Source organism: Empidonax traillii, unplaced genomic scaffold, assembly GCF_003031625.1.
Source record: "Empidonax traillii isolate 1590-97213 ecotype Southwest subspecies unplaced genomic scaffold, ASM303162v1 scaffold846:size362177, whole genome shotgun sequence".
Lineage (NCBI taxonomy): Eukaryota > Metazoa > Chordata > Aves > Passeriformes > Tyrannidae > Empidonax > Empidonax traillii.
Genome location: NW_020956039.1, coordinates 150,630 through 164,686, shown reverse-complemented (window position 1 = coordinate 164,686; position 14,057 = coordinate 150,630). Strand labels below are relative to the sequence as shown.

General features: G+C 35.1%; 1 protein-coding gene across 17 annotated transcripts in view; it reads left to right on the top strand.

Annotated features, from left to right (window-relative positions):
- The window catches only part of PPFIA2 (PTPRF interacting protein alpha 2), a 310,694-nt gene that overhangs the window by 190,562 nt on the left and 106,075 nt on the right, over window positions 1-14,057 (top strand). For 16 of the 17 annotated variants that reach the window (XM_027902167.1, XM_027902160.1, XM_027902158.1 and 13 more), the window contains 2 exons: window positions 934-1,035; window positions 11,109-11,273. In XM_027902167.1, the coding sequence (XP_027757968.1) occupies window positions 934-1,035; window positions 11,109-11,273 (267 nt within the window). Of the gene's footprint in view, window positions 1-565; window positions 589-933; window positions 1,036-11,108; window positions 11,274-14,057 lie in introns of those variants that run through there. The other variant, XM_027902163.1, reaches the window with a different exon arrangement.

Genomic DNA, 14,057 nt, shown 5'->3' with positions numbered 1-14,057 from the left:
AGACATGGTCACAAATTTTAAAGGTTTTTCATCCTTTACTTTACTGTTTTCATGGAATATGTAACATCTTTTTGCTGTAAAGTATAAAATAAACCACTATGGTTTAGTACATCTTGTGCCTGAGTGAAACCTTTTCATCAGTAAAATTAATGACAATTCTATGACTGCCCTTTTAGACAAAAATGTATGTGTATTGTTGAAGAGTACAGCAATGGTAAAATCAAGACATTTTAATAGAAATTTTGACAACTGAAAGATGTGTTTTTCAGAATACTTATTAGTTGCATGTAAAGAGCTTCACATTTGAAGCAACTTAAAATTCAGTTTCATTTTATGTTGCTGATTCATAGAAAACTCATTCTAACTAACAAACATAAATATTGTTCTGAGTCATCACAGCATTTCGCTGTAATGTCCAAGGACATCTAAATAGTTAAATTCAAGTAGAGTATTTTTTCACAATACATATATTACTTACATTAACATTAGATATTAGATAGATTTTGATCAGTGAATACCTTAACTTTTTTTTCCCATGCCATATTGCAAAGGATGCCTTTCAGAGAGGCAAGAACACTCGCAAAGCGGGTATGTTGTGTTGAACTTCCTTATGTGTGAAATGTGGTGTCTCTGTTGCTATGAAATTGGCCAATTCTGTTCTTCTTCTGGTGTGGTTCTGGTAGCTTATGTATAGGAGATGTTGCCATCATCTTGAACCTTTTTTTATTCTAAACTTAAATCAGTAGTTGCTTTTTATTAGATATGTCTAGACTTGAAATGATTTTGGTAGATGCTGAAGTTTATGTATGCTATTTTAGTTTGTGTTGATGATTTCCAAATATTATTCAAATTCTCAAACTCTAGAATGCATATGGATTAGACTGTTCTAGTGCTTACATATGGAGTAACTTCATACATAATTTTATTCTACAGGAATTTGCCGCACTGACAAAAGAATTAAATGCATGCAGGGAACAGCTGCTTGAAAAAGAGGAGGAGATTTCAGAACTTAAAGCTGAAAGAAACAACACAAGAGTAAGTATACAGCAGAGATCTTTTCTGGATATCATGTATGTGCAAATTTATATAAAATTTTAGATCTTTATTTGTATAAATAAGAAGACAGAATTCCAGCAATTTAGTAAGTAGTGTCTGAAAAGGTTCTAAGTAGCAGGACATATCTACTGTGCTACAGTACTGGAGGAAATCAGTGTATTAGCCAGATATATTAAAAACATAGCAGATTTTGTATATAACATGTTAAGGTCATTCGGTTTAAATGTTTTCCAAAACACAGGATGCAGCCTTCCAAGACCCAGGACCTGCCTAAGTAGCCTGCACATATCTTCGTCTTTTATCAGTGCAAAAGGCAAGGTTACAACAGACCCTGTTTCGCCTTGTGCCTTGAATTTGATCTGAATAAGGATGAGATGAAGGATGCCACACGTACCACAGGCAGTCTGTTGTTTAGTCTAGATGCAGCCATGTGACCCCTGAAGTAAATGTCATTTGCCATACAGCTGAGTGAGGACAAGATTTCACCCTTAAATTTATCCTGTTCTACTTCAATCAGAAGATGCTGTTCTGCCTTGGAACAAGATTATATGTGACAGCACCTTCTGAAAATTCTCAAATGATGTACAGAAATGCTTTCAGGATAAAATAATTTGCACATAAAATTGTCTGGGCAAACGCAGAGTTTATCAAGAAGTAGAAGAGGATAGCAGAGGAGACTTTATGGTGTTTGTGGAAAGGTGTGAGAAAAAAGATGTAGTAGTCCCAGATCAGACAGGAGTCAGGCTGGTAATGGACATATAGAATAGATCTCAGATATAGAGGACATATAGAATAGATCTGAACTTGGTGTTTTCTCATATTCATATTTCATTCTTCTGTGATCTGTGTAACTCTTCCTGTTTTTCTCCTCTTAATAAACTTAATAAACTAATAACACTTTGGACGCTCAAATAACATCTTTCCTTAGTCAGTTAATTTGTGTTCTGAGCACATACATCTAAGAATGTATATGCCAAAAGAACTGAGAGAGGGCCTTTCTCCTTCCTTTTTTCTGTCCAACTATAGCACCAGGGTGCCATAGACTTCAGAAATCCAAGGAAGGACAGATGATATAGATACCTACAAAGAGACAAAGCTGACCCGTCTACCTCCATGGTCTCCTAGAGGTGCAGGAGATCATCACATTTAGCAAAAAATTCTTAGGGGTGATGGGTTTGGGAAACATGGTGGGAGACAGAGGTGAGACTTTTTTCTCCCATGATTGTCACACATTCCAAGCAGTTCAAAATTACTCACAAAAAAATAGCATTAATTAATTAATTAAGAGAAGCATGTATGAATTGCATTGCGTTTTCTAGATTTAGCAAAGCATCTCAGCTACAAATTTGAAGGCTTTCTAAGGCTGCTTAAATTATCAGTAACTGCCACATATGTCAGTTATTTTAGTATTTAATGTAAAAATGCTTTATCCACTTCACTGCAAAGCCCATTGAACACCAACTTTAGTATATTAAAACTGCAGTGCACCAATACCTGATATAAGCAGTCCAGACTAGCAAAAATTCCAAGACAGCCAAGTAGACAAAGACAGTCACTTGCCAAACAACTGTGAGAGAAGAAGAAGATGACTCAAATGCAAGACATCTCCTAAGTCAGACTGGTCTCTGTCATAGGCACCTTCTTTGGAGACCTAGAAGCTTAAAGATAATCCATTCTTATGTTTCTTGTGTTATGTAAAAGAAGAATCAGTAAGAGATTTTCCAGAACTCATAACAAATGAGAGTTATGGAGTTTGATAATCCTTGTAAGTCCTTGCAGTTAAAATTGGTAAACACTTACAGTGTGTTTTCAAAATGAGGATGAAGCTGGGTATTGGAGATCAAAATATTTAGACTATGAAAAAATATAGGGAATGCAGGAGATGTTACAGCAAGCAATGGAAATACAGAGTTCTAGTGTTACTGGAGAAGGAAAGAGAAGTTCAGAGACATGCTTTACCCTGACCTCTAGCATTTTCAGTAATAAGTTATGCCCCCATCATGTCACATATATGTTCTTTCCAGGCTTTAAGCTGCCATATATTACATTTATTGTCAGAGTTGGCTGTAATAGTCATGCTCTCTTCTATAGGGACACTTCTTTTACTGGAGAAGACCAGCATTTTAGATGCAAAGCTAATGTCTCCATGACATGCTAGTAATAAGATTTCTAGCAACATTCATTGTGAAGGCATTGCCTATGAAGAGGCACTCTTGCAAACTGAGATCTATGCTGTTAATGCAAAACAGTATTAATATTTTGTAAGAAAAAGATTGTTCCAAAATTTTTCTGTAAACTTAGCAAAGATTCTAATCAAGTAATAATATTTGGAGGACCGCTGATACACTTTCACAGTGAGAAAATTAAATGTCTTTTCTCATATATAAAGTTAGTCCATCTAATGCTTCTCTTGTCCATCCCTCTCATGTTCACACTTGAATCAGCTCTAGCTTGGCTAGAGGCAAGCTAGCAAGGCTTACCTAACCTGACCTCCAAGGACTCACTCATGCATAACCACACATAGAACTATTCATAACAACCTCTTTTGTCCAAGGTAGCATTTCCTACTGCTTTTAGATGAAGAGGCTCAGCTCCAAATTGCAGCTTCTGAATTTTTTAATCCAGCCTTTTATCTCCCTGGGTTAACAGCATAAAGATACTGTTTGAAGTACCTCCTGCTTCAAACTGAAGATCAACAGAAAGAAATGAAAGTGGCAATTCTCTGAGGTTCTGGGTACACATTAGCCTTCTAGCTCCCCTTTACATTTTCAGTTATGACTAACTGGCAGTATTTTTTTTTTTTACTTTAGACTTATGTGTTTCTTTATTTCCTGGCAACAGCCTCATACAGTTTTCGCCAATAACATAAACAAACAAGCAAAACCCAAACCCAACAACAGATATTCTGATTTCCTACTGTACACCCAGCTGCAGTAGTAGACTCTGATGGTAACGTATTAGAGAGAGAGACCGTGATGGAATTACATTTCTTGGGACCCATACATTCAAAGTCTCAGCCAAAATACCAGAGATTAAACCTTACCCAAATATTTTATCAAGTTCCTACTCAATCCTTCTAGGAGCATTCTTACGCAAAGGTTCCTACTGACCTTTTGCTGTTGAATATGTATTTTTACTGACTCTGATAATTAAATTTTTCTGACATACTACAGTATAAACATTTTCATGTCAAAAGCTTAGCTAGCAACTTCATCTGTCAGTACTTGAGGCAAAATAGAAAGTGCAGAAGCATATGTATAGGTATTGGTTGATGTGGCATTGCTGACAGGAAGACGAACAGGTTCTCTCTGCAAAACCACTGAACAGGACTTTGAAAACATATACAAAATATCTTAATAGAAACCCTTACAGTTATTTCTCTGGATATTCTCTAGCTAGAATAATCAATTATAGCATTTGGAAAGAGTGCATATTTTCTGAAGCTGAATGACAAGTCACTGTGATCTAGCATGTTATTTAATGGAGATTATAAAATAGCACTACTTTGGCTGTGATAAATTTAAATTAAAATTGAAAGTTTTTTTTGGTCTCAATCTGTATTCTTTAAAAGTAGAAAAAGTGTGTAGGATTAACTTATTAAATCAGAATATTATTATGAGGAAATTTGGAGGTTGGTTTGGCAGAAAAAAACCTCATACAATACTGATATGGATTAATCTGATTGTGGTTTTTTTTCACTAAAACAACAACAAAGAACTGAACACAAACATATGGTTTTTGAATACAGCATAAATTGTTACTTAAATTGGTATGAAATATTTTCATTCTAGCAGTTTAGGAACAACAGAAATTAAAGCTGTCTTCCTGAATGAAAATCCTGTAACAAAGACAGTGTCAACATCTTTCTTTTGCTTCCTACCTTAGGAGCTGAAGCACATATTAAAGTGAACAAGGCTGACTTATATCTGATTTTATTCATACTTTGTTTTCTCAGTTTCTTATTGAATGGCTTATGAAACATCTTAAATTATGTACTGCAGTCTCATAATACCCACAGATCAGAACCTTATGTTTTATCATTCAAATTGCCTTCTATTGCGTTGGGAAACTCTAAGAATATTTTTAAAAATATGGTTTTAACTACTTTATTTAGCTAATTTTCTTATAGATCCTTTTAATTACATCAGTTTGATAGGTGCTGAAACCGAGTTGGGAGCTCAGTTTTATATTTTAAACATGATTTTGTGACATCTTACAGTCTAAAAGCACTGTACACATGAAATAAGTGTCTCCTGAAGTCTGCAAATCCTAAAACATTATTTCACTAATATAAATGATAGTAAATGTCATTATTTTTGCCTCAATATTATGAAATATCCTCTAGATTCATGTGTTTCTTCTTCCAAAAAAAAGAAGTGTCACTGAATATAGTGTGACGATAGTAAATGTAGTATATAGTTAATCAATACCTGTGTTTTCAGGTAACCTGTGTAGTCTAATAGTTATTATATTTGTATTCATTATTCTTATAAAACTCCTTTCTTTCTTTCTAATACTTTGTATCATTATCTTGATTATTACATTTTCTTTCATATCTTTGTTTCACATATGATTTCATTAAGGTTTTAGGTTTCTGTACAGGAGGACAGACATGGGAAGTAATGCTGTAATAAGGCTGTAACTTTGTTTTTTCAAAAAATGGCTTTTGCTGTTAATTTACCAGTATAGCTATTGAAGTCACACCAAATGACTACAGGTGCAAAGTGGTTCCCACCACTGTGGAACAATGCTGCAGAAAATCACTGATTTTGAGACTAGATTTAGAGATAATCTTCAACCCCATGTCTGCTTATTTTACTTGCCATCTTTGCTTGCACCAGAGAGGGAGATGCACTGAAAAATGTTCATTCTAAGTATGGGCTTAAAGGAAATTCAATTTTGCCCATACTGGTGAGAAACTATAAGCTGGACCTCAAAAGAGAATTGTCTTCTCCTCCAAAGAATCTCTTAAGCTAAGTCTGTCTCATTTTAGTAAATGCCCTTTGTTTTTTCACTGTGTTCCATTATTTATGATTTTCCTTTTCTCTTCATTACCATGTGCTGATTCTTTAATTTCTGCATTTATTATCCTACTGTGAACTTTTTTTTACAGAAAAGTTTGTTGAAAATAAAGAAAGTTAAAATATTTTATATTCATTAAAATCCATGTCCTGTAATAGTGCGAGTCACACTGGTATCAATAGTATACTCAATCATATTGAGTCACACTAGTATCAACTTACTGAGTCTTCATTCCTGAAAAAGAATGTTTTAACCTCTTCCATTTTCCATATGATATGTAAACCAATGTTCACACAGTCATGATGGTATGATGTAGTGTAGCATAATAGGCAATAATCCACACCGATGTAGTTTATACCATTAAATTTAACCGTGTATTTTCATTTCACAGAAATCAACCACTTCTGTAAGTGCTTTGTAAGTGATTTGAGAAATATGGGAAACTGGTTATACTTTAACAGTTTTCCCTTTTCTTGTTGATTTAGTTCTGATTAACACTTTGAAGATGCTTCGTTCACTCAGAGAATGTGCATCAGAGCATTTTTCAGTCTTTAAATGATTATTTTTATACATTTTTTATGCTGATAAAAAAAAAAAAAAACAGAGCCCCAGAAACCATTCCATTTACATAAGATATAACTATCAGTACAGCATCTTGAGCATCCTAAAATTTGCCCAGTATAAGAGTTAAACTCACTTGTCAGATTATTTCATAATTCATTGTCAAGCTTATGCTTTCCAGTAGGAAAAGCATAGCAATGATGCGTGGGTGATTCTGTCCTACCTGCTGCTGTTGATCTTCATCTTCTTTTCTCTGCAAGCTGCCTGTCCCTCTGAATGCTTGACAACTGTAACAGCTTGACACAGTGTGAAGGAGCAGAAAATGCTCAGCAGCCCATGATCACGATTAATGCCAGAGTTTAATTGCAGCATACTGAAATCCCTAAAGCTGTTTCTAACAATTCTTCTGTAGTTTAAATGAACTACCAATATTGTTACAATGTTTTTTCAACAGGAAATCCTGTGGTGTTCTCAAAAATATTTGGAATATTAATTCTTAAATTACATATGGAGAGGAAAGTCCTCAACACGTCCACAAGTTGTGATTTCCTTCAGTCATTAAACTTAAACATTGAGTGGACACATTATCATCTTCAATGTGCATTTTTTGTGTTTACATATCCCTTTCCCCATCATTGTAGCAGTGAGACACTTCATAGTTCTGCCAGTATAGTTCACATTTGCTCTTTCCAGGGAAGTGGAGAAAATCTATTACCCTTTTGTAATTGGGGCAAAGTTGAATAAAACAGCAGTGTCATTGCATGTCCAAAGTAGGGCAGCAAAGCTGATAAAGGGTCTGAAGCACAAGTCTTATGAAGATCAGATGAGGGAGATGGGATTGTTTAGCCAGGAGAAAAGGAGTCTCAGGGGGTCCTTATTTCTCTCTATATGACAGAGGGTTGAAGTCAGGTGGGGTTTGGCCTCTTCTCCCCAGTAAAAAGAGATGGGATGAAAGGAAATGGCCTCAAGTTGCACCAAGAAAGGTTTAGGTTGGATATTAGGGAAAATTTCTTCACTAAAAGGGTTATCAAACACTGGAACAGACTGGATGGTGGAGTCATCATCCCTGGAGGTATTTAAAAGACATGTATATGTGGCACTTAGGGACATGGTTTAGTGGAGGACTTGGCAGTCCTGGGTTAGAGGTTGGACTTGGTGATCTTAGAGGTCTTTTCCAGCCTAAAAAATTCTGTGATTCTGCAATTCTAACATTTCATCAGAGCAGGGAGCAAGGATTTGCCATCAGGTGCTCAGTCACAGTCAGATGTTCAAACCCTTGGGATTTTTTTCTCTTTCACTATGGCTGGGAGTAATGTTACACTGAAAGACCTGGTTAATAGTACTGCTTGCTCAGCTGGTTTTCTTGTAAGCAGTGCTCACAGAATTTATGGAGACCTAAAGTTGACTTTTGCTGAAAAGCAAAAACTAAGAAATTTTGCAAGCTAGAAATCTATATTAGCATGCCTTCTTGAGCATTCATAGGGCTAATGGTAAGGAAACTTGGAGTGTTCAGAGGTAGTTTTCTAGAAGAATGAGTGACTGCAAACAGAGTAGTTAGAGTAAATAAGAACAGAAAGAAAAAAATTTGAAGAATTCACAAGTACTGTGATAGTTCTCCATGGGTGTTTCGACCTTTAGCTGTGATGTCTCATTATCTGTCTTTATACAGTAAAATAGACAACACTGTATTTTGCATTTGATTTATTTAACAACTATGAAATGTATGTAGAAATTGGAGTATGTTTTTTTCTCCTCTCAAATGGCAGTTCTAAGCTAAAGGCAAACACAGTTTTTGTGTATATTAAATTAATAACTGTCATTGATTTAGTATTGTGTTTTGCGTTGGTTTAGTGTTGTATCTGGATATATATTTTGTGTGTTTCTAACATGGCAGTAACTTCACCTAAAGTTAGATATGTTATCTGCAGCTCTACAAAGGGCTAGAGTGCTGTGCTGTTCATCTCAAATAGCAAACACCTCCACAGTTACCACATTAGAAATTCTGAGTTCCCATCACTCTGCACTTATATTTGAAAATCTTGTTTAACTTGTTTTCCTCTCTTCATTGTTCTTTTCAATCTCTGTTCTGCCTTTGTTTAGTAAGGGTCTTGTCTTTCTTCTGTCCATGCTGACTGTTCCCTGTTGGGATTGTCTGTCTACACCAATTCAAAGTGAGGTTCTGGACGTATATTAGGTTTTTTTCATGCGGTCCTTATTTATGTCTGTGCTGTAGGTTATTCATAATTCCTTCTGTCCATGTCAAGAATTCCATGTCACCATCACTTTTCTTCTCTCCTGAACCAGATTTTCTCATTTTCTTTTCCAACTAATACTTGCATATAGGCTCTCAGAAGTCTCTGATCATCACAGCATTTGTCTGAGAGAGAAGTCATTTAGGGTAATAGGAAATCAAATATAACAAACTTGCTCAGGCTGGAAAAAGAAGTTGCCAAGGTTTTGTTATTCTGGACTGGTTTAGTGGGTGTCGGTTTGAGCATTAGACAACTACAGACATATGGAAGGAATGGCCATACTAAAAACTCAACAGTGAATCAATATCTAACTTTTTTCCCTATTTCTCCAGAAATTCATAGTCTTTTGACTGGATTTAGACTGATCCAAAGGTAGTTATGATGCATTGAAAAGTTTCTTCATAAAGAGAGCAGGGCAGGATAAGCCTGGCTCTAAAAGGATCAGCCAGGAAGAGGGAATAACTGCGCAGAAATCTAAGTCCACAGCATAGACTAGAGTCAAATTCTGGCTTAACAGGGCTATGGAGTGATGCAGTCATGCTACACAGAGAAGGAAATGTTGCAGCCTCCCAGACTCTTTGAAGAGATAGGGCAGAGAGTAGGTTTTAGAATTAGAAGTCAGCTATTGACTTACTTTTCTCCAGCTCTCTCCCAGATAAATTAGGGAGCCTAGAAAAATCATGAAGGTATGAGAATTTAGACCAAAATTCAGAAATTCAATTCTATTCATGATAGCAATTAACTATGTATGTAATACTGTGAACAGAAAAGCTCTGCAAATATTTGGATGCTGTTCTGTCCTCATTTAAGTTACAAACCTACCAGAGCCCCATACTGAATTCCTGATGTCTCTATCATTAAGAGTTGTCTTCAAATTCGCATATTACATTGAACTGCCTCAAATAATTAAAAATCTACCTGTATCTGCTATCAGCCCTCCAAGGTTGACAGAGCTTGTGAATTTCCTGCTCATTTGCTTTTGACAAATAGAGACCTCCACTTGGATTCAGAAATGATAGAAATACCCTCCTTTCTTAAGCTGAGGGGAGTCATTACAATTCTTAATGTATGAACATTGTTTGCATATGCATTCACTATTTTTTATGAATAATACAGTTCTTGTAACAGAATAAGCAGGTGCAAATCCAGACATAAGAATCATGTTTGAAGCAAAGATGTCACCAAGTGTTATTCATTCCTGACTTAATATCTATATATTACAAGTCCAATGCGATTGCACTCTTGTTTTGCTATTAATTAATGTAACAATAGAGGCCGTTGTGTGACTGAGAATAACTATGGGTTACAGATATATAATTACTAATAGAAGCTATATTAAGAACCACATCAAAGGAGAAATATAAACAATTATCCATGTAACTTTCAAATTTCCAGTTCAATGACTTAGATATTTATCATGCATTGTGATTCATGAATTTAGCTACCCTGATTTAACCTTACAGTTAACCAACTCTCTTTTATGTTCCAGCAGTAAGAATAGCAATGGTAGCCCCATGAAAGTAAAGACAAATGGGGTTTTCTGTACCACATCAAAGTACCATTTTATTTTTTTATTTAACCTCAGAGTAATAATGAAAAATAAGTACAATATATTTTTACAATATCTTGTTTACAGGTTATTTCAGGGGTATTTATGGACATTTCTGATTTTCTTCATGTTTGTAGTACAACAGAGACAATGAACATTTTAGAGAACATGCTAATGACAAACATTATTGGCTGTGGCTTTTTGAATGAATAGCCTTAAAAATCTAATAAAATGTACTGTTCACTTTTACATATTTTGTTTCTTCCAATATAAATTGAAAATATTTTACAGTTAGGCTGAATTAATTATAAACTGATTTAATATTTTTACATGATTTTTTAGACCGGCATTGGTTGTTATTCCGTTTTCAATGTTCATCAATTACTATGACAAATAATGTAAATGTATAATTAATTTAGTTAAACAGTGACCCCAGGCTGAGTGGTTTATTGTTCTTGCTTTTCATAGCAGAGTTGTAAGTGAAATCATGAGTAGATTTTCTGTTTTTCTATTTATTCCATCTGATTTAGATACATGAAATGTTTTCAATTGTTGCAGCAGTCTCTCCTACAATTAGGTTACCATTTGGTGTCATGCTCTTTGTAGTTAGAATTTCCATGGCATTTAAGCACACAAAAATTAATAACCTTTTATATCAAATCCAATAGCTGTTACTGGAGCATTTGGAGTGCCTTGTCTCAAGACATGAAAGGTCACTGAGGATGACAGTGGTCAAACGGCAAGCACAGTCTCCCTCAGGAGTTTCCAGTGAAGTTGAGGTCCTCAAAGCTCTGAAATCTCTCTTTGAGCACCACAAGGCTTTGGATGAAAAGGTACAGTATGGAATAAAAGCTTACTAAAACACTCTTTAAATCACTTTACCATGGCCTATAATGCAGCAGAGCAACAGTAATAGTTTATTTACTGCTTGGAATATGCCCTGTACTTACAGCATTTGCACATGTCCGGAGAATTCCATAAGAAAGTATGACCAATAGCTGTAGTACACCTCAGGTCACTTTAGCTATCTTTTGTAGGCAATAGAAATAAGCAAATAAGCAAATCTCATCCATACTAGACATACTTCTCCTAAAGTTCAGAGATCTTTTTAGCTTTTGCTACATGAGCACAGTGTTCCCAGTACAAGTAGCACAACCTAAAATACATTGTAGATCCTTTGTTATTGTGGGTAATGAAGTGCCTGCAGAATCAAGACAAAAACCACTCATAACTGCATTCAAGGCATACTAATTAAAAGGGTCTTTCTACTGGGTTTCTCATGTGTCCTGTTCTGAAAAAGGACTCTTTCGTGTGAATGAAACTGTCCAACTATGAATTATCATCTTGAGTATTGCTTACATGAATTCAGAAACTGTACCTAGAAGAATTATGTTCAGAAGGTGAAGTATCTGAATTAGTTAAGTGTCTCAAAACTAGACATGCAGGGAGCACGTGAGAACCATGGCTCATGAGCAAAAAATCTCATTCCTTGTGGGGTCTATTTTGGCTGATTTGCTCATTACTGCAGACGAGTTGCTTCTCTGAGATGGCTGGGTAAGCAGGGATGACATTGTGCAGCACAGCATGTGAAACCATTGACTGCACAAATGAGCTGTTCTGTGTAGAACCAGTTTAATGATCTCACAGTAATAAATTTAACTTTTTTAAATTTAGAAATATACTCAGAAAGTTGACTATATTTAAGGAACTGTTATTAAAAGAGATAGATTTATGAAAAGGGTAGCTGTAGTTATATAGTAATATTTATATATCCTTGATAATAAAGGGTGAGACACTGTGGGTAATGAGCCATACTGGGTTAATTATCAGGTTCAGAGTTAAATAAGCTTAAAGAACTTAGATCAAATCAAAACTATGTGTTTAGGTATATATTTTTAGGTTATATGTTCGACTCAGATATCATGAAAGCCTCAAAAAATCTAGAAAAGAGAATATAAATACTTTTAACCAGTGTATATAATTATAGAATCATAGAATCAACCAGGTTGGAAAAGACCCCCAAGATCATCAGGTCCAGTCCTTGATCCAACACCACCGTGGTTACGAGACCATGGCAGTAATTGCCACATTCAGTCTCAGTTATAAGAAGCAATTATAAGAAGCTTTTGGATGACATTAAGACTTAAAAAATCCTGTATTATTAAAAAGATCTTTTTAGTATTGATGGGATTTATGGGCAGATCTTTGATCTTATATCCAGCACTTTAAATATAGATAGAACTAGAGCAGGAAGGTTTCTAGCTTTTATACTTTCTAACACTGTGTAGGATAAATATAATAAGAACTAAACTTGAAAGAGATTCTGATTAGTCAGAAGTTGTGTACCTCTTATTTATTTTGTGAATATTTAGGTACTATGCAGTTTGTTTTACATCCCATTTCGAATATTATTGTACAGAATTAGATTGAAGTTAAATGTAATATTTTGATCTGTATTACTGAAAATTCTATTTTTGTATTTTTTAATGTAATGTTAAAGATCAGTATTCAGCACATAAAAACATTCAGAGTGACAGAGGTACACATGTATATAATGGGTTCCTGTCCCAGCGGTACCAATAATTATCAGTGTAGAAAAATCAACCATCTGCAATCATATTAACAGGAGAATCCTTGCATTATAAAACAAGTTCTAAAAGGAATTGGTCAAAATTACTTTTTTCATAACTGCTAGTCACCTATATGTTGAATCTTTTTTATTTTTGATACAATAAATCTTATTTTTCTTATAAACCATTCCAAGATCAATCAAGGAAACAGTTTAATAAATTATTTTAAAAAAATTTGTTATAAACCTACCACACATTATTTTCAAGTAGAAGTCCTGTATAAAAGTATGTGCTTATGTTATAATGTCTCAAGAAAGATGGGATCAAAGACATTTTATGTGTCATCCAGATACCTAATAATATAATGCTTTCACATTGTACCACACATTGTCAGAATTATTGAGATTTTTATTCAAAAATAATGAAAGTAGAAAAGACTGCATACACCCAAATGTGCTAAAATTTTTTTTTATGTCGTGTGAGTCATATATTCTGCATGGTGACAGAAAAATTATGTAAGTTGGATTTGTTTCAGACCCTTCAGAAATAAGATATCAATCCACTTATAAAGCTTTGTTGAAGCTATTGAGGCACTAGTAGAATAGTGTGGGTTGGACTTCCTAGGAGACATCTGGCCCAAACTCCTGCTCAAAGTAGGGCCAGCTGTTCCAGGTTGCTTAGGGCTCTGTCTAATCAGTTTCTGGATATCTCTAAGCAGAAAACCTATTGTGGGCTTTCACCACCCTCATTATAATTTTTTTCCCATAATACTCTAACTCATGTCCAACTTGGTGGGCCTTCACTGAAGTCTGTCAGTGCTTTTCTAGTACCAGGGAGCCCAAAATCAGATGCAGCCTCAAAAGTCTGGAGGGGAATAATCGTTTCCCCCAACCCTCTGACCAAGGTGTGTGTTGGTGTTATTCACCCCTAGGTCTTTTCTGCAAAACTGCTTTTTCTTCCCCAAGCCTGTCCCGTTCCATGGGATTTTTCCTTTCATGGCAGTGGGATGCCACATGGACTTTGCGTCAAACCTCTGCACGTTGCAGT